We start from the raw sequence: 21,700 nt of genomic DNA, 5'->3' as shown, positions 1-21,700 counted from the left end.
TACCATAAAATGATTAATAGGCCATGGGAACATAAATGTCTAGTTTAAAATACTTTTCTGCATAGAAATAACACTGAACTGTGAATTGCAGAGGGCTTTTTGTTCAAATCCTGCATTTGTTTTTTTTATTTCAGCATCTCAGTGTCTGTTTCCTTGGATGTTGAATATCTCTACTTCTCCTGTTCTCCCTCAGAGCTTTCAAACAGTTGATCTCTAGGCAAGGAAGTACACTGGGCCTGAACTTGCTACTAGGGCCTCATTTAACAAATTACATAAGCCTTCATACCCCATTTAGCCAGCCTACACAAAAATATTTAATTATCTTCTAACAAAGAATTTCTGCTATGTTACTACTAAGTATTTTTCTCCAAATTAGGTGTTTATTTGGTAGTAAGTTTTATGTCAAAGATACAGTTCATTGTACTACCGTACTGTTTGTTGAAATTTCCACTTTTATTTTGTTCTCAAAACAGATGAAGTGATTTCGTGTCAGTCCGGTCTTTGACACCACTTGCCCATTAGGTAGGTAGTTGTACAATATTTAAAGAGTGTTTCACAGGTAACAGGATCTTTCCCAATGTATCGAGATGTCCCACATGCTGGATTCTTGGTGATTCATACTGTTACAGCTTTACCTTGTGGTCTTCCAGACACTAGAGGCATCTTAGCTCATCTCAAAAAACATGTGGTTCTGCAGGATAGGAGAGAGAAAAATGTTATTTTTTTATCATCCATAAAATCCAGTTTAGTAAAAAGTATTAATAGTCCAAAATTATTTTGTTTTATTGTATGAATCACATCATTTATTTTACATCTGATGGTCTTACCAACAGGAAAGTGGCAGCCAGCAAAAGCAGTTTAGATTTTGGATTCATTTCTGGAGGCACTGTAGAGAAGAGAATAGGGGTTTCTGTAATTATGGTGAAAGGAAAAACTGAGTAATGTTCCATATTAAGGAAATTAAGACTAGTTCTTACCATCTACCCCAAAGTATTCATGGTCAATGTTGTAATCTTCATTATAACCAGGCCACTTTTTCCATATCTTTCCCAGCTTCTCCCCAGTTTTGGACACCACCTAATAATTTCTCAATTGGTTAATTGGATGGATACAATCTAAAGGAATGTTTAACCTAAATGGTAATTCTATATAAAAGAACAAGTAATAGGTTTATTCCACTTCTTGGGGTGAGGCTCCACAGCCGAAACGTGTTTTCTTTCTTCTCTTTTCAGCAGGGAATAAACCTCTTGTTCTTTTATATAAAATTACCGTTGAAGTTAAACATTCCTCTAGATTGAATCCAGACGTAAAACAAGTCTATGATGGCTATTGCAAACCATGATCTTGAGTCATGTCTTTCTTCATATCCTAGTGGATACTCAACTTCAATTAGCCCTTGGAAAGTCATTAACTGTTATTACTTTTCCCTTATACAGTACACTGCTAATTGTAAAAAGCTGTATTGACATCCAGTGAAAGGTATATGTATTCTTCAATACAATCTCTTATGTTCAAAAGAAGCTTTTAATATGTAGTGTTGTGACTGGTGTTTGCTACTTACAAAAGACTCAGGAAATCTGTGTAATGAAAACTCTGGTGAAATAGTGCTCTTTATGCATGGTATAATGACCAATCTCCTAGTGTATAACTCCTCTTGAAAATGCCTGCAAATTTTTAATCAATGGAAATTCCTATGGCCCAGTTCCTATACCTGAAACTCCTGATTGGAATAGCAGCGGCACGGACAACATGGGCCCAGGATTCGGATACTTGATGTTCCGTCTAAGTCGCAGATATCCAGGAGAGGGGTGAACATGCTCCATCTGCAAAGTATTTTCATACATCTTGATGTATTATCAAGAAAAGAAACAAACCATCAGGATCACCCTTGCCAACTGTGCTCTTGAAGGCAGCATGGCACACAAAGATAAAATATCTCGGATACAAACAGAAATAGCCGTATGTTTTACTGAGGCACATAATTTCCTTCTTAAACTTTAAGCAAACTGTGTTTAATTGTATGATAAGGTATGGGTAACTGAAAGATGAAGCAGCCCTTTAGTTTTCAGCAGTCAAATTAACATGCCTGGAGATAACACTGACCAAAGAAATTAACCTTACAAATACAGGACTTACTGATATTAGCGATTACTCATCTTAGCTATTTTGATGGATGCAAGATATTTTATAATGCAATATATATATATCCTTTTGTTATATACTGTAGTGATTGTTATTGGCCAACAGAAGGTTAATATTGAACCAGAAAAATGTTTTTGGAATAATAGGCAGCAATGTTACTTTTTTTTTTACCTGAACAACATGTCTCTAATTCTTTGTACTGTATGTTGCCTGACTGTGGCTGAATCTACAGCTGTCTAAACATACCTCTACGTCAAGAGTGCACTGACCCAGTTAAATTATAAGATGATATACTGTACTGTAAAGACTATAGTGTAACTAAAGCTCATTGAGATTAAACACACATTTATCAAAGGTCTGGTTGAAAGGGCAGAGGGTGTTGGCATCTCATTTACGCTGAACTTGGGATCTGATCAGAAGCCAGCCTGTACCCAATACCAAGTCCTGCAGCTCACATGGTGCCGCCCTCTGTACCTCTGGCGCACGGTGCCAATCAGCTGCCGGTGAGAATCGAAGGCCCTCATCTCCATCAGGCAGCAGCCCAGGCAGCACGCGTCCGCCCTCAGCGGCCTCTCGAGCAGGAAAACCTCCTGAGCCTGGCGGCTGTATCCCCTGAGAGAGCAGGAGCGCGCAGGACCGCAACACTGCAGACAAAGGCAAGAGCTCTCTGGAAGGAAAGGAGAAAGAATGAAACCAGTGCCACAGGTTAACATTAATATCTGGGTGTCACTCTGCTGGCAAATTGACCTTTTCTCTGGACTGTCACTTTTTTAGTCATAGGGAAAATCACAGCTTTTTCTCCTTGACTAAAGCTGTAGATAATTTAAAGAAGCAATGTTTTCAAAGTACGTTACAACTTCAAGGACTATTCTACATATGGTTTAGATCCATAATAATCTTGCATTAATCATCCCAATTAACTAAAAGAATTCCCCAAACAAGTAGTTAATTGGCTCACTTAAGTTTCTGGAACTCTCACTGAAAAATAAAACCATAGACTTGGCTGTTGTAGAGGAATAAACCTTAAAATCCTAAGTTGGTTCACCTTCAACAGCTACATAGATTTGACTCCTGGTTTCTGTAGTGATACTGTAGGATCTTCCAGGCTCACAGTGTGGACCTGGAAAGCAAAAGGACATAACTTCGACTTTCCATAGGCATCCCTACACATACAGTAATACCTTTCCACGGTCCCCTATGCATACATTTGAAGTACTCTTGTTCATACTTTTCCAGTTTACTTTTCAATTTTTAAATTTTACAATTTCCTTTGAGAATTTACACAGTTCACGCTTGCTCATATTTAACGAACACTTATAAACTAGCATTTCATTGTTAACTTTATAAACGAAACATTGTTTATGAAAAGGATGGTGTTTGTAAAAACTCCATGGAAGCATACATATACAGTAGTCTATATGATCTGCCTCGTTCTACAATTTAGCTATAGTGATATATTTCAGTAGAACACAGAGCTGGCGAAAAATGTAATACCTTTTCCTTCCACACACCTGTCTTTTACTTTGACCGTCCACTGAACTTTCAAAGATCAGATTTCCTTGACTTCCATGCTTGAAGTGTCTTACCTTGCAGCTCTGGCCTAGCCATGATACGCAGCTGGCTCACAGTCTCCAGCAGTGCCAGGCCTTGGTCATCTCCAGCCACTGCCATCACTGGCTCCTGTATGCTGGAGAGGCCAGCATGTAGCTCAGCCTCCTTCAGGCTGTGCAGCTCCAGAGCAGCACGTTTCTCTGTGCCCCCTTGGCTGTTTTCGTGTTCGTGGTCCTCTGTGAGCCGGGGAGAGAGTCCGTCCCCCAGAGAGCGAGAGACAGGGGTGTCTTGAGGCTCTGGGGCATGCCTCCTCCCTCGAGTGAAGGCTCTGAACAGCGACTCGATGTGCTTCTCCCTCTCCAGTGGCCTGAAGGGAACTGGCTGCGCAGTCACAGCTGACACGTTCTGAAACAGCACCAGCAGGTCTGACTCTTTCCTCAAACACTCACTCCTTTTTCCCACCAGTCATTTTGATTTACAGTGTTTATAATGCTTGATTTTTGTCATTGACTAATGAAAACTCCCACTGCCACTGGGAATGCCAAGACAAAAAAAAAACGAAGACGGGAAACTTCTAACAATAAATGATTCGCAGAAAATAGCAATTCAGTCCAGGAAAACAAACTAATAAATGTTCAATCTTGCAGTACCAGTTACAATTTGGAGTAGTTTTATTCATGTGGGGGAAGGGAGTGGCTGTTTGTCTGCTCCTGACATACATCTACTCCCTACAGGAATGTCTTTATTAAAGAGCTGGTGTTGTGTGACCTTCTGGGACACAATTCCTATTCACAGATGGACATAGCCAAGGCAAGTGGGAGCAAAGAGCTGTCTGCACAGTCGGCTCCTTGCTCCATGAACTAATTGTACCTGTGGTGAGAGGCAAAGCCAATAGATAAAAACAGAATAGAAATCCCTCACCAGACATTAGCCAAATTCGCCATTGCCATAATCAATCCCTTCTTTACATCAGGGCAAAAGTCTTGAATAATCTTTTACACTTTCAACCTATGCATAACATTAAATGCCAAACTATTATCTCCTATGGCAAAAATCTTGTAGGCACTATAGAGCAATTTAGTGCTGTAGCAGAAAATCTTTCAACGTTTCAGTTTACTTTCACTATTACTGGAATGTTTTGCAAATATTCTGTCCTTTTTTCTATAAAATGTGAAATACTCTTGGTTCGTCATTTTTAATAGTAACAACTGGTATTGTGTTATGTGATGACTATGCTAAATTTTACATTTGGATAAATACATTTACATTTGGATTCCGAAAAGGATTATTTAAATGAAATATCGTACCAGTCGGGTACAGGAGATTACAATTACCAGTGCACCAGGCTGAAAATATACCTCCAAACTCCAACTGGGTTTTCAGGAGAAATAAAAAAGGAGGACAATATACAGATAAATGATAAATGAGTGACTAATTGAATACCGGTTGCCTGTTAAAGAACTAAATACCAACTTGGCAGTCACACAAAATTAATTAAAGCAATCCAGGCTGTATGACCACTAGTAGTCTTTATTGGTCTTTTTTCTGCTGTCACTGAGTATAGTGTAACAATATACCAATATATGTTTGCAAGCAAAAATAATTTCTTTCAAAATCTTCTAAGCATTAATGCAAACAGAAAACAGAACATAGCAACTGGTGATGACTTGAATACAATAAGCATCAACTGAATTTTGCAGTGTATGCTTTACCATTGAATATTCATGAAAACTCTTTTTAGCTTTCTTAGACCTTCTTGAGGTGAGGATATTCTAATCTTATTGTTAGCAATGAAATCCACTTCTAAATGTTACCATGCAAATGACGAAATGGAGCAGTGGAAATTGGTGTAGAGGATATTTTAATCTTTGAGAAGTAAAAGGTGGCTTAAAATAAAAACATTACTAAGCAATTTTTAACAAATACTAAGCAGCATTATCAATTGAACATAAACATGTTTAGTGTCTCTATCACAATTAAATACACAGAAATTAAGGTCTAGCTTTAATTAATGGTTGAGGAAATTACTTGCTGAATACTGTAACTAAGTTTAAAAAAATGAAAGGGGAAGCATTTCAAATGTACAAGAACAGAAATGAGCTGCTCGAGTGCAATACAACAGTGTCCTCAAAAGTAGCATAGACAGAACAAACTAATCTGAACACTCAACATTCTTCAGGGCAAAAGCCAGATTAATTTAAATACCAACATTTTCTCATTACAATGAGAAATTTTCAAAATATTTCTTTTATACCTCTCTGATTCTTTGAAGTTGTACTGTAAATGACTAAATAATATTCAGAATTTCTGACAGATCAGTTCAAACTATAACAAGACCTATACCATCAAATACAATTATAAAGAAAGCAGGAGACTAAAGAATTCCTCACTGCCGTGTAATGTAAATCTACAAATTGTCAAGTTTGCATGAACATAATGTTGAAAATGTATCTCTTACCATGGGAAGTTTTATCTCTGCTGTAATTAACTGCTGTCTAGAAGTTGTTTTATCTCTGAAACTATGCGCTGAAAAGCAGAACCAGGAGCAGATGTGGGCTACAGATCTGTAACTGAGGACGAGTCACCTCTTGTCCCTCAGCTACTGTTGTCTCTCTCTCCGTTTCCCTGGACTCTGTTTCAGTCCCTTGTTTCCACCCCAACCAGCCGGATCCCTGCATTGTTGTGGGATAAAGGGAGCACTCACCCATGTAATTAGGTCCCTCTTCCTTCGTAAAGAGAGTTACCCCACATCTTTCTATACCCTTTGCGGTAAAATGACGGAGGGTCACTTTACAAGATATGCAGACAATTTTATATTTCTGGACAGGGAGGATGACAAAACCTCATTGGTGCGAGAGGTGGGACACATGACTAGGCTTTCACATGGAATATTTGTACAGTATATGAAACACACAGAAGTGTGTAGATATTTACAGAGGAGGGGTGAACATACAGTAAATTATCATTTGTAAAACTTTGACAGGGGGTCTTCACTGTGTTTTTAACTCATCTCTGTCAAATTCCAGCACCAGGAAACTAAAAATACACATACATATCAATACAGTTTATATAATCATCATGCACATGATGTCTGATGCATTGCTTGTTGCTTTGTTTCCCTTGAAATTATTCCTTTTCAATTTTTGAAAACATGATAAATAAAACCAATAAAATGTTTAGTTTAAATCCAGCATATTTATCGGTAACACTCCAAAATATTTATCCCAAAATTCTTAAGACTGGATTTTATTTTTTCATGACAGCTCAAAATAAATGAAAAAAGGAAAACGATGCACACCCATCCATCATACTACATTTCCAGTGTAAAAACAAATCTGGTTTCATTGTGGTTTGGGGTGAAAAGCCAGCTTGGTACCCAGTCAGCTTTCTGGCATCCCAAAAAACCAACAGAACTCCAATCTCAGATTGTCAGAGAAAGTTTACTCAGCAAACAGTGAATAAATTAAGCTTTTTGTGAAAGAAAATGGGTTTCCAATCAGTAACTTAACACAACCCAGTAGGGGGTTTGCATTGACACTGGCACCCTGCCACTTGTTGTGAAGCAGCCAGTCTTTCTTCATCAAAACAACATTAGCTTGCTCTATATAAACATCAAGAAGCAAATACAGTCATTTACAGGTTCCAACATGCCCACTTCAACCACAGTAACAGCAAACACTGTCTGCTAGCATCCTAACAATCTGCAATTAGATTTTGTGATCTTTTTTCACATAACATTATGGGTTGAAATTGATAATAACCCTTTAATTGTTCACCTGGGTGAGCAGTGAGCAAAAGAAACATGCATGGATACAAACTACGAGTCTATTTATCTGATTAGGAAATATCATTAGGAAACCTACAAAAAAACACAACACAAATATAGATGGGCATTAGAAGCAGGTACAGTGTTTCAGTTTCTTGTAGTTTGCTTGTCAATTTCTCATGGAATTTCAAAAGCGCTGACACATTTTTAAGGTGTACTCACCTCCTAATTGAGGAAAGCTTGGAAGAAAACATGTGAAGTTTGTTTTGCAGAACAGTCTTTTTTAGAACTGAAAATCTTAACTATAATATTCTTAATTTAATATTTAAAAGTGATCCACATAACCATTCAATATGGGTTAACATTGCACCATCCAAAATACGAGCAAATGGGCACTGGTAAGCCCAAGAAAGAAAATCATGTCATTGCAATCTCAAGATATTATCCCTTTCAATTCATCCGATATCTACTGTATAACGATCCTGCAGAGGGCAGTGTGAAGTGGGTGTCATGTCATGGCGGCATCTGAAACATACTTGATGATCAAACCACATGCTCCCCAATTTCTCAGTCCTAGTACCCAGCTCCTTCTGTTGGCGATGATCATACCACCAAACAGCAGCTCTCAAAGTGATCTCATTGTATTCTCCACAGCAGAGCGCTGTCTTCCACCACTTGTTAAGGAAGGTAATTTCGGGAATCCCCAGGGAAGGGTAAGGACGGTGCCTGGTTAAAGTGCCCCATGAGGAAAATGCCGATGGTGCCCAAAATGAAGAGCAGGGACATCACTGAGAAACACACCCTGTCAATCACTCGAGCCACCAGGAACCACTCTTCATTCTCCTGCAAACATGCAGCGGAAAGAGATTATATTGCATTGCAGACGTCAAGCACATAACAGCAAATAAGAAGAAAGCAGACATCATCAACTGCTCCTCCCACATACTGTATTAAAGCAGGAGATTCAAGCTAGTGACCTGTTCCACTGAGTAAGTTTTGTGCGACCAGCTGCAATTGTTACAGCTATGCAGTGGGTGTTTAAGAAGTCTCTGAGTTTAGATGAAGTGTGTGACACCTGGCAGTGTAAACATTTCTAGCTTCATACAGTAGTAGAGGGAATGTTGGGGCTCCAGATTCTATGATCAAAGGACATCATCAAATTTACAGTACCATGGTTTACCTTAGTTAATTTAGTTGTGGGTAAATGATTAAGTATCATTAAGTATCAGTGATTAAGTCAATAATCTTAAAGACACTTCCTAGCCACCTGTAGCTATAAGAATATTAAGTCAAATTTCAATGGAATTGAAGAGGTTTCAGTGATAATAAAAAAAAATAGTGAAAAAGACTGGAAAGTCTGGCAGCAGGAAAAATTGACTGCTTGCAAGAAACACAGGGTAAAAAAGGGTACAAGTGCTTTGAAAAGCTTTTTGGTACAGGTCGAAAAATAATAGCCATGCATTCTGCTCGATATTTTGGACATCCACAATCTCAAATTACATTTCAAGAAGACATGGTTCAATCGCTGTGCAGGTTTTTGGTGTCTGAGCAGAAAACGGGTACATGGTATACTATCTACACAGAAATGCTTCAGCAAGTATTTTTCCAGGTGACTCACACTCTGAAAGTCATTCGACTCGCGGGCACTGGCAGCGATGTGGTTACAGGCTTCCACACACAAGCGCACCTCGGGGGAGGCTTGGGCCAGGCTGGTGCCGATGTCCTGGGCCGTACCCCCCTCCAGACCGTTTCCTGCAGGCACAAAGGCACAGAAAGGAATAAGAGCCCCTTTACACAGCCACAGAAAATGCAATATTTCACTACAACAGCAAATAGTGAAATTCAATGCTCTTCCATCATAAAACATGAAATTCAAGTGAAAAACATGTACATTAATATGGACCATTTTTAGTACAGTATGTAACAGGTAAGTTTAAATAACATGAGTTTTGAAAGTGGTTATATCCATTGTGTAGTGTCCATCTTGTGTCCTCAAAAGACATTGTTTTCTTTAGGAATGTTTTTTAATTCATCATACATACACATGACATCTAAATACAGTTATACGGCAAATGGTTAGAAATGTAATCTATAAAGGAGCTGTGTGTCATGACTGAATGAGGAGAAACTAACATGCAAAAAGAAATTTCAGATTCATTTCCAATTAGTTCCAATTCATTTCCAATGAGTGGTACGTTGGTGCAGTGGGTTTGGTGTAGGCCTCTTGCACTTCAGAGGTTTGATTCCTGCTGAGGGCACAAGTTTCCACAACATATTTATTGTTCCTGTTGTCTGTTGTACTGTGTATGTCCCGAGAGATCAGCTCGATTAAGAATTCCAATGTAGGTGTACATATGACAATAAACTACTGCACTTCATTCCACTTTTCTGAGGTCCAGCTGACACTAATATAATATATGATATTAATATATTACACTAATGTAATATATTTTAAACTATAGGAAATCTCAGTATAAAATCATTCTAATTTATGCCTAGTATTTAAAAAAACTGCAAAATATTTAATGTGTGAGAAATATGTGTACTGCACTGTTATTTTGTGTAATCACACATTGATTTTGATTAAAACTTTAATAAGCTTTTTGGCAAGGAATATCTGTATGCGAAATATACATGCCCTTACCCTTATGTACAATAGCTTTGAGGTGGACAAATTATTGAATGAGCGGCCACGACCACTCTAATCTCTCCGTCTGTGTTCTCAAATACAGTTTTCCGAACTCATACATCAGAAAGACCACCGAAACTAAAATTATTCTGCAGCTAGGATCACACATTCTCCCTTCCCTTAACGACAGACTACTGTTCTTTTAAATTTTCTCCATTCATTGGAAGTTTCATTTCACACCTCTTTGCACCCATTCTGACTTCACACCTCTTGATTGGCCTCTCTTTCTGTCCCCTGCTCCTGCCTCTCACTCCTCCTCCCTCCCAACCTTTGTTCTCCCGCTACTTTACCTTTGCCTACTGCCCTGTCTCTCTCACACCTGAAGAAGGCTCCACGGCCGAAATGTTGTGTTCTCTTTCTTCTTTTTTTCAGCATGGAATAAACCTATTACTTGTTCCTTTGCAAATTATTGAATGACTCCCTACACGTAATCCCCTTCTCTCCTCCCATTTGCCTTTTGGGTCCTACCCCTATCCCATCTCCATCTCTGCATCTGCCCTTGGTCATTCCTCTTCTGCATGGGGATTCTAGCCTCCTTGTCCCATGGTCCAGGACGCCTAATTCCTGCCTATTGTCATTCCTAGTGAAATAGCAGTCTGACGCTAAGAAAACAAAGAAAATGAAGACACTGACCACACAGTCATTCCATTAGAACAAGTAATAGTTGCAAATGAGAGGATGAACAAGCTCCTACAACTCTCGTTTGTCTTAAATCCTCTCCCACTAGTCTGTTCTATTGAAAATGCGAGGTTGTTTTCATTCTGAGATATGAAATATTGTACTCTAGCAATCAAGGGCATCCCGGCCCTGAGACACCCACTGATCTTCTCCAGCACAGCCTTCATGAGCCCCTCTCTGTCCCTCTGATGTCGGAACATCAGCTCCGTCCGGGCCGACTTCAGCACATATTCGTCCGCCTTGGCGATGAAGCCCAGTGAACTGCGGCGCCGAGGAGTGGGGGCAGCTCCGTCGCGCTCTGGTGACCAGGGGCGCATGTGCATCCGCAGGAACCGTGGCAGGATGTTCAGGAAGATCTAGGGAAGAGAAGAGCCAGTCACAGCTCCCATTTGGAAAACACATATCCTGAAGGAGCCAGCACTGCTCTTATATTATGCTACTGACATCCCCCGCTTCGACCCGATTCTCTCCCTTGGCCAGAGAATGAGTTATTAGACAAATATAAAAGTTGTTTTTTTTCACATCACAGACCAGGCTGCATTAAATCAGTTGCATTTAATGAATCCTTTTCCTATTGCTTTGGTTTCTTGCTTTCTGGAATCCCATTTAGATGTTGTTCCTGATGAGAATTGTATTCACTGCTGAATAAATTACTCTTCCCCAAAATACGTTGCTGAAAAGATTTAAAGCACTAAATAAATTCCATAGGGAGGTATATAATTGTATTGTATATAAAGTGTCTTTAGTTGACGTACGGTATGTTTATTTGATTGTTCTACACACTTCCTGAGAAGAATACCTGGGAGGTTATTTTAGAAGCCTTTTTGTCCCTGTTTAGTTTGAAAACACTTAGGAAATTGTGTGAAACACAGAACCAGATCCTCTAAGGAGTTTAAAATACATACTTTGCTTTCTCATTCATCAAGTTTCACTTGTGAACTGAACTGCTGTACCTGCCTGACTTGGTTGGTCATTATGTGAGTGTTGGGAGTCCGAAGAGATACGTTTAGCACAATGACGCAGTTCATCACGATGATGGTTGTCACTGTCATAGCAAACATCAAATACCTGGAGAGACAGAAAATGACAGCTACTGTATATTTATCAGTTTTAGGTTTCTTCTAAATTAGTGTTCCCAGCTGTCATGTAAGCAAAGGTTACATTCTTCCAGGTAGAACTGTAGTTCTGGTTAGTTACAGAGGTAGTGGAGGAAATAAGATACTGTAAGTTGTCTAGAAGATCCAACCAATCTGAACTAGATTTAAAAGGTACAGTAGATTCCTTCTGGACTCACTTGTCCAGGAACAGGTGCTACATCACACCCTAAAGGTGGTCACTTCTCAGTGAAGGGTGGCAGATGTTACCACACTTTTATTGTAGAGTGCATAAAGGGTCTTGATTGGGATTTTAAGACCCATGCAAATGCAAGGTGGTTTTGGAATACACCATACCAGCATCGTTTAATCAAGAATTAGTTGAGCAAAGAAATTTTGAGGACAAGAAATAACCGAAAGCTGGTGAAGGCAAAAGGAGAGTGGATCTTACTTGCCAATGAGTGGCACAGCCTGGGAGGTCTCAGGAACTTTCTGGGAAATGAGGATCAGGAACACTGTCTGTGCCAACAGGATGGAAATAGAGACCGTACACTTCTGCCCACCCGCTGGGGAAACCAACCACAAACATTACCAACAACAATTACACTCTCATAACAAACATATTTTCACTTAGATATAATATTAATATATGCAACACAACAGATTATTAAAATAATAATCACCTATTGTTATATTAGCTATTAATATACAAGGTCGGAAGAGTGCTCCAACCAATAACCAAACATCTTCCAATCATGAAGCTGATATAAAGGGGAGGAAGCTATATTCCTGATAAACTAATCATTTCCACCGACAAACAGAAATAGTACATTTTTTTAAAAGCTCAGTAATTCTAAGATTATTTTCTGTGATGTACTATATTCTGAGTCCACAGACCTTATTCTGTGTAAGAACCAATTTACAAACTGCAGGTAATGTCCAAGGAGAAGCAAATATCATGTGTCCAATTCATGCTCAACGTTTAGCTATAAGCTCAAGGCTTACAAGAAGTATAAAATGTATTTTCAAATAAAACAGAGAGCAGGGACTAAAAGATGTTTGCACATCATCCTAAATCTGCTCAGGAAGGCCCATGTGTCTAACCTTTGGCAGGCAGGTAGTAAGCAAGCAGACCCAGAGAGGAGATTAGCACACAAGGCACAATCATGTTGATGATGTAGAAGAGAGGCTTCCTCTGGATAATGAGGAAGAAGACCACTTCCTGGTACTCCAAGTCATCCTTCATGTAGCGATTATTGATTAGCTTTTTGGCTGGTCTGTGCTTGATCGCCCATTCCCCATTCTCTGAAACAGAGACCATTAGATTTCTGTTCTTTGAATCGCCATCAACACGAGCAGTTAGACAGCGCTCCTTTCACGATTTATGTGTGAGCAGTGCAGCTGCTGCAGGGCAGTGCTACTGGCAAACTAAGAGAATGAACCCCAGGCTACAGGGATGAGGATTCAGAAGAGCTGGAAAACAAAGCAGGCTAGGTGGGCAGAAAAGCAGGCAGGCGAAATGTTGTAGTGAGGTCTGCACAAGGGATCAGGCTGCAGGGGTATGTGGAAGCAGGCAGCCACGGGATTTATGCTGCTGGTTTGTGGATACAAAAGCTGCCCAGGGAATCAGGCAGGCTAGAAAGTAGGACACGGGCTGCCATGGGGAAATAGGACGCCAAGGTGTTGGGACACTGGCTGCCCTGTGAATCAGGCTGCCGAGTTGTGCAGACGAGAGCTACCTGAGGAATCAGACAGCTGAGCGTTTCTACTGGACCGGTATCGGACAGGTGTTGACACTTGGATTTAGCTGTGCACAGATGACGAGCAAAGAGCTGCTTGCTAGATGGCACACAGAAGCTCCAATGTCAGAGCACCAGTCTAGCGGAGAATCAAGCCTGATAGGAATGCCGAATAGGAGTATCAACTGGTGGCTTGTGTTGCAGATTGTCTGCCTGATTGACAGACAGCTACAGCAGCCTGACGGAAAAGCATCCCAGTCTCGTTCTCAAGGGGCAGGCTGAAGAGTGAGAATGCTGCTAGCAACCACAGGCTGTTTGTATGAAAGAGATATTTCCTTTGACTGGATTCCCAGTTTTGTCATATAGGATCATTTTATGAATGTTTCAAAGTCCTCAGGTATGCCTGTTGGTGAGGAGTGCCCTGTAAATGCAATCAGACTAACGTGACCCATCAGAACACTGAGGACTGTTGATGTGCAGTTGCTTGAACAGTACCTGTGAAAGCCTCAGGATCAATCACAATCCACTCAATGGTCTGACCATCTTCAGTTGTCAGGACAAGGTCAATCTCATTGGCACTATAGGTTTGTGAGCTGGAACAGTGAAGGCAATGTTGAAAAAAAAAGCAAAACTCAAAGTTAAAATGCTGAAAGAAAAAAAGTGATAATTGTTGAAATGTTGAAATTATTGGAATTATTTTTCATCTTTGTTTCTTAAAAACCTTACGCAGAGAACAATGGCTAAAATCTAGACCAATTTCCATTATGACTCCTAACGAAACAGGAGGCAGAGACTGACCGAAAAACCAAGGAGCAGTTCTGCCAGTCAAAGGGGAAGTAGGTGACCTTGATGGAGCAGGCACTGCGGTAGATAGCTGGGGGCAGCCAATAAACGCAACCAGAGGAATAAACCAGGGCGTTGGTATAGAGAGTGATCTCAAATTTACCATCCACGCTGTCAAACACAAAGACAACACAAAGTAAGATTCACTCAGTGTACATGTTATGTTTATGTTGCAAAGGTTTAGTAGAGTAATTCAAAGTGGACTTCTTTGTTTCACACTAACACCATCATCCTTAATATTAGAAACAATATTTGGGAGGGAGAAGAGTCCTTAAGAGAAAAAAAAGAGGATTATAAAGACAGATAGCACCCACTGATTTTGAACACTGCAAATAGTCTGATTTTAACAGGATTAGAAACCCTTTCAAAATGTGCCCTGACTTCTCGTATGCACTGAAATATAAAAATACTCAATATTAGAATTTAATTAGAAAATAATGTGTAATTTTGGGTATTTATAGTAATTTGATGTCTGGTAATGGCTTTGTTGTAATGTGTTTTCTTCTCCTTAGTTTTAGACTCTTTGAAGAAAACTTTGAATGACTCTCATTGTAAAAGCTGAATTTGTTAGTGTAACGCATACGGCCACCATTGCAGGTTGTGCAAGCCAGCTTACCAGCGCGGTGACATCACCACCCTTCCCTGTGAATAGCAGGGACCACAGCCGCCGGGCTGAGGGGAGATTTCCCTTTAGCTCAACTGGCTGGGTCCCCGTTGAGTGATGCCAGAGGCCCGGGTTCGAGTCCCCAGCGGCAGGGGGCCGACCTGAGGCGACAGCAGCGAGGGCGTGTACCCACGTGAACCTGAGAGCGCTACATTATACTGTAGTGTACTGTAGTGAATCTAGTGTATTATTGTCTCACAGTGTTCCGGTTTTATACAAGTAATGTTCATAACATGGGAAAAAAAACCAATTGTATCTCTCTAGCAAGCACTGCGATGAACGTCTCTATATGCACTCACTTGTTCTCCAGCACAATGTCAGGGAGCCAGATGCTTTTGGAGGGGACACGCAGGAGCTCGAAGTCATCATACAGGGAACTGTTCCACTTCAGACGGTAGTCACACCATTTCTGAGAAAGAACAGTAGTTTCTAACTAGCCTACAATTTATCATTTTACTCTGCAAGTAACTTAATTAAATGTCTTCTGAAAATCTAAATATATCGCGTATTATGCTCTATTTGTATCCACCGCTGGTTGTTGAAAGAATGCTAACAAGTTCACTAAGCAGGACCAACCTTTTATTAAAATATGATTACCACCCCCCCAAATCCTACTACCCTACAGTTAACCCATAGCTTAGTTATACTGTTCCTATAATCATACTTGTAATATTAGTAAGACTTATTGATCCCTAAGTACTCGAGGCTCAGTTTTGTTACCCTTTTGATGAATCGGCCTTGCATTTTCCAGTCAAAGGTTATGATCCCTGTCTTGAATGACTGATGGAGCATTACAGTAGCTTAAATGTTTCTAAAACCTGTGACAGTTCTGTCTTCTCTGTGCTACTACTTTAATGTAGAACTTTGTCTTTCCTCAGACTGAGGCATGTTTCTGATTTATTCCTTAGCACACACCTGAATAAAATAATCACTGGTCTTTAATCTAAAATTTCCCCATTTCTGCCTCTGAGAAACTTTATTTTTTACTGTACTTTTAATTTTGGAATTAAATGCCCTTTATTGTTTTAGCATTGCAATATTACTTTCCATCTGCCTCCTATATTTCTAATATCCTTCTTTCACCTGTGCTTGCAGATCATTATGATGAGACAATCCTGCCTGTCAGTTAAAGGTCACTGCTAACTTGTCCAAACTACATAAAAGAGATGCAGTCTCCAAGCATGTCATACTTCTTGGTGTCCAGAATTACCATTTCAATCCAGACGTTGGTTGTAAGAGCCTCCTCACGTTCATTCTGCAGGTGAAACAAAATCTTGCTTATTCTACATATTTTAGAAAAATAATTTCAGTAACACAGACAGTTGTCCCACTTTTTTTTTCATTTTTTACATTAATCAGTTCATCAGATTATGTTAACACCCAGCAATCAATATTGTAAATGCATGAAGCACTGAGCATACAAAATAGAACTGTTCTGCAATTTTATGTACATGCTGCCTGACCAATTTCACACAAAGAACACCACTTTTTGTTGGATGTGTTTTCTGGAAACATTTTTTGTGCTTTATTGATTAATGCCAACCTTGTAGAGTTTAGAAAGATAAACTACTCTTTAGGAGGATTGCCTCATCTGAAATACCACAAGAAACAGTTTGTCAATGAAGAGGTGTTAGTAAAACAATACAGGCTTTAGTCTTGAACTGTTCTAACTTGTTCCTGTAAAATAATAATCAGATTTTAACTGAATGTAAATGTTACAGCCGTGCTGTGAGCCATGCATATGTCTTTCCTATTACATTAGACTTGCTCTGGTCAAAGCTCTATATTGAGACCAGAAAACTATCAACATAATCAGGTCTCCCATGCTTTATAAATGGTCAGGACCACTACAACAAAGGCTCAAAATGTCAAAAAATTGTTCAAAGCTATATGTCAGTGTTAAGGAGTATCTGCAGACTATTTCAAAATGCAAAAAAAGGAAAGCGGTGCGGACGTTATTTTTATTTAATTTGTTTAATCTTTTTTCATAATTTGAATTTATTTTGTAAGATGTACCCCGACGATGTTTTTGTCTTGAAATGTTACAGTATATGTACTCTTGTTTGTATTGTAATTTTTGTCATTTTGTTATGCATAAATAAAAAAATAAAAAACATGTTTTAAAAAAAAAGCTATATGTCAGTAACAGGGATGTGAATCCCCTGCTCACCAGTGAGATGAGATTGGTGAGGGTCAGCTTCAGGGTGACCTGGGTCACATCTCCTTCCTTCTCCACGGGGCGTATTTTCTTGTTGTAGCCCCTCATCAGCTCCTTAAGCAAGGCCTCTTCCTGGTTTCGACTCAGCACACCTGAAAGAACAATAAACCCCAATAGGTCTCTTCTGCTGCGGATGTCGGACAAACAAATCAAGAACAGAAATCAACAAGACGATTATTTTTCAAAGGATGGTGGTTGTTTCACCAGTCTCCAGCTTTCCTGGGTACTGTCGGGGTATAAAAAGTAAGATAGAACATACAGTATGCATGAATATCCGTATTTTACACTGGCACTGAAGTGCAAAGCACCCTAGAAAAAGACCAGTAACTGTGGAATTGCATCATCATTTTTCCCACCACTTCTAGGCGCAGTCATTCTCAATCATGTACGTACTTTCGGAAGGGTGAAAGCTTCCATGTTAATTTTATTATTTTTATTTGCTTTGGCAACACTGATTGTACCCATCGGTCATGCTAATAAAGCACCTTGAATTGAATTGAAAGCTGGCGAAAGGTAACTTCCTGTATATTTTTCATGTTACTTTGGTAACTAATAGGTTTCCTCTCTTTCAATTCTTAATTTAATACGATTCCATTGTGTTGAATGTAGCGAATATTTCCATCTCTAAATGTTTTTTAAATTAAACCCCAACCGTTATTCTATTAGCTGGCTAAAAAGCACAGATGATTGTGGGGCATGTACTGTACTGCACGCTAGCTAGTGATCGTACAGCAGGTACTGTATAACTGGTTAGTTTAGTTTTAACTCAACTACTCGTCTTAAATGTACGGTTTTTATATGTAGCTAAAGCTGTCTTTGAAATACAACTTCACAGTCCCGGTAGTGTTCAACACTCACACGAAAATACTTTGCATGTTGTAGGTAATACATTTAAATAACCTAATGACCTTTCGCCATCAGTCACCCTCCCAAAAGTAAATGAAAAGAAATGGGAAATATGTTAACGCAATTGCGCAATTTCTGATCCTTTTATAGCGTGTGCCTACCTTTGTGTGTGCATTTTTTCTAGTGTGCTTGGCCACCGTAATATTTTTCACACATCATAGACTTAAACAGATTCGCAGAACTATAAACCCTTAAAGTAATTATTCTTAAAATACCCTCTAGAAATGTGAACTTGCTAAGATGAATAAGTGATCAATAAAACTTACAAAATACTTTGGAAATAAGCATTTTATTAATTCAATGAATTAGTAAATTATATTCTTGGGCATGGAGTGTACGAATATTTAAAGAAGCAAGAAATTCTCTGAATAAATCGGTTAGCCTGCATCCTGTTAGAATAAAAGCGAACATTGGGTGATCTTTACGATATGCGATTGCACGCATCCATGTATGAACTGACTAAAATTATACTGTATATAGTGAAGAATATGTGAAGAAACAAGGTGTAATTTTAGTTTGAAAAACAAAACAACACAATTGTTTTATCTACCTTCACTTGCTTTTGCTCAATTTAATCAAATGGGATTTTTTCTACACACATTTTTCCTGCTCTAAAGTGATGATAAAAACAAATGTAGATTCATCAATAGCAAAAAAGGAAGCATTTATAGATGCACAATGTGAACAGAATGTGTAGTGGTATTTACTGTACAATTCATTTCAAAACTGCTCAAGAAATTTGGAATACTCATTCAAATAGAGCCATTCAATTTTAAATTATAGAGCAATTTAAAAAGCAAAAGCAATGCAGAATATTACTAGAATACTGAAATACCACAGCAAAAGACTGTATTGTAAAGCAACATACTGTACATGACATCATGACATCGAGATTTGCCCACTTTTTTCAAAACAGGATGACAAAGAAGATCTGCATTGAAGTCACTGTCACCATACTCATAAAGGTGGTGTAGCTTCTGATTCCACAAGGAATTGACTAGTTTCATTTTAGAGGGTGAAGCTGGTTCAAACATCACAGTATATACTGTAAATAGGGTATGGAGACGTTCAGGTTGCCCTGAAGAAACTTAATAAATAAAATAACAATGGTTAGCTTTTCTCAAGCCAGGATTTTGGGGAAAAAAATGTCAGTCTTACCTGTAGGAGCACAAAAAAGCAATATCAGAGCAGACAATAACGGGATCCCCATGACTGTGTGTTCTAGAGTGCTGCCAAGGACTTGTGAGTATTCATTTCTTCTCTCTGCGAGGGAGCACCTGGCTATGAGAGGGCAGGCAGACGGAGCCTTTGTCCCGCAGTTGGAAGGTTATTTTGGGAGCCCAAGCTTGTGGTTAGTGCCTTAGCCAGTTGGCCTCCTCTACATTGTCAGCTGTCGTAGGAATGAGATGGGCAGACACAGGGGGAGAGCAAGGACTGAAACAGAGGAGTGTTCAGTTTAACTAAGGCTTGGATCACCTGAAGAGCATATTTGCTTAAATCAACTAAGTGAACAAACTCCGGTTTCCTCTGAATTTAATTAATACATTGCCGCTGCCCTCTTGATTGCAAACAAGTCTTAACAGATGAAGGGGCACTTGTGTGAGTTTGTTGAACACTCCTATCATAAGGATTCTTAGTTCTGCAAAGGCCCAGCTGCATAAATCTAAGACACCTATCCACTACCTTAAGAGTTTTTTTAAAATATAAATCTAATAAACTGAGTACTCAATTAAAATGTCCAAGTCATCAGAATCCAGAGATAAGAAATCCTGTCATAGTGAATACATGTCTTTCCACATGTGTCCTCTGGCTTGGGTTAAGAAATTGTCAATTCTAAGGAAACCCTCTGGATTGCTCTGTCTTTGCCTTTGAGAATTTTTTATATGTGTAGAGTGTATTTATACTTGTATAATACGTGTGTATCAACAATATTGCTCTTGACTGTAACGAGGTTAAGAAATATACTTGGCACTACAATAGCAAAATATTGCACATTGAAATGGGAATGTGGACACACTGCAATTATTGTTTAGGAGAGTGTTAACACCTTTCACTGAAGACCTTAACACTAGCTTGAGCCTTTCATTATCACCAGCCTTTATCGGGAAGCCAAAAAGGCTGCAATTCTGGCCCAAATCCCAACGCTGATCTGGCTTACAGAGCACTCCAGGTGACAAGCAATACAGAGAAAAGTGAAAATTCAAAACATATTGGGATGAATTCTGGGATTTTAGGTGACCTGCTTTCCAGTTTTCCTTTTCACTGTTTTATTTCCTTCTTCCCCATACAAGCCACCGCACTTTTATAATAGAGTACTCCCATGTGTGCCTGCAAGAGAGATACTATTTCACTGTTTATAGACAGTGTTACCGTAAGTTGACTGCAGGTGCTGAGCGGAATGTTCTTTGTGGAGGGACATGTTTAAGCAGCTGCTTGCCTGTTGCCAACTGCTATCTATAACCCTGTCTACAACAGTACTGCAGAGGAATAGACAATGACACAAATCGGAGCAATACAAAGAGCCAGATATAGGAAGTGGGTCTCTTATGAAACAATAAAATATGATTCTTTCTCTGTTTCGAAGAAGGATCTCATTAACCCTGTATGTCTGTGTATTCCGATAGATGTAAGGAAAAGTGAAATATCCAGGCCATGAAAAAAATAACTAGTCCTTAGTAAGATGTAATAGGTTTATTTCATGCTGATAAGAGAAGAAAGAAAACACAACGTTTCGGCCGTGGAGCCTTCTTCAGGTGTGAGGAACCTTCACACCTGAAGAAGGCTCCAAGGCCGAAACGTTGTGTTTCCTTTCTTCTCTTTTCAGCATGGAATAAACCTATTACTTGTTCCTTTGCAGCCTACGCATGCTGACGTACTGTAGCTACCCATGTGAACTACTAGTCCTTAGTGTTCAATAAGTGAGCACTAGTTAAAAAGGCATTTTGGAACAGCAGCGCTTACTGTTTGCATTCTAACGAACGACAATGTTGCACTCTCTTACTGTTAGCAACCATGATGACATCAAGCATTAAGTCTGTCTGGGAGCAGCATGGGAAAAGGCTCACAGAACTCCAAAAGGAGTGGAGCCCAGGCTCAGATGTGCAGAGAAGCTCCTATGTGTACCAATTTCTGTTCCATTCTGTTCTATTTAGATCAGACTAAATTCTGCTCTCCCAACCTTTCAAGAGTCTTGAATTCATTCAGACCTTCATGTAACACAGTAGTATAGGGACTGCAAATTCACCCCTTATAATCATAATACATGGAGAGAGCACAAATACAGCATGAATTACTCTAACTAAATATAAATTGCATGATTATTAACAGATGTCAGGTATTTGTCATTTGTAAATAATTGTCATTTGATAATAACAATTTCTTACACTTATGTACCCCTTTTCTGGACACTC

The 21,700-nt window shown here is 39.2% G+C and overlaps 2 protein-coding genes across 2 annotated transcripts; both read right to left on the bottom strand.

The window, feature by feature from the left end:
• Positions 1-6: 6 nt before the first annotated feature.
• On the bottom strand, positions 7-4,637 carry LOC148836813 (phospholipid scramblase family member 5). Its single transcript, XM_088914203.1, has 8 exons — positions 4,615-4,637; positions 3,729-4,144; positions 3,188-3,262; positions 2,617-2,809; positions 1,712-1,844; positions 978-1,077; positions 828-886; positions 7-691 (listed from the first exon to the last, which is right to left on the bottom strand). Exons 1-8 carry the CDS (start codon positions 4,635-4,637, stop codon positions 665-667), a joined length of 1,026 nt encoding a protein of 341 aa, XP_088770329.1. The 3' UTR covers positions 7-664.
• Positions 4,638-8,137: 3,500 nt separating this feature from the next.
• On the bottom strand, positions 8,138-19,500 carry chrng (cholinergic receptor, nicotinic, gamma). The gene is made up of 12 exons (XM_088913901.1): positions 19,449-19,500; positions 17,337-17,476; positions 16,377-16,421; positions 15,466-15,575; positions 14,458-14,613; positions 14,155-14,252; positions 13,025-13,225; positions 12,372-12,486; positions 11,780-11,894; positions 10,969-11,182; positions 9,078-9,211; positions 8,138-8,302 (listed from the first exon to the last, which is right to left on the bottom strand). Exons 1-12 carry the CDS (start codon positions 19,498-19,500, stop codon positions 8,138-8,140), a joined length of 1,545 nt encoding a protein of 514 aa, XP_088770027.1.
• Positions 19,501-21,700: the final 2,200 nt, after the last annotated feature.

Source organism: Atractosteus spatula, chromosome 4 (assembly GCF_055471065.1).
Source record: "Atractosteus spatula isolate fAtrSpa1 chromosome 4, fAtrSpa1.hap1, whole genome shotgun sequence".
NCBI lineage: Eukaryota > Metazoa > Chordata > Actinopteri > Semionotiformes > Lepisosteidae > Atractosteus > Atractosteus spatula.
This window is presented reverse-complemented; position numbering and strand designations above follow the sequence as displayed.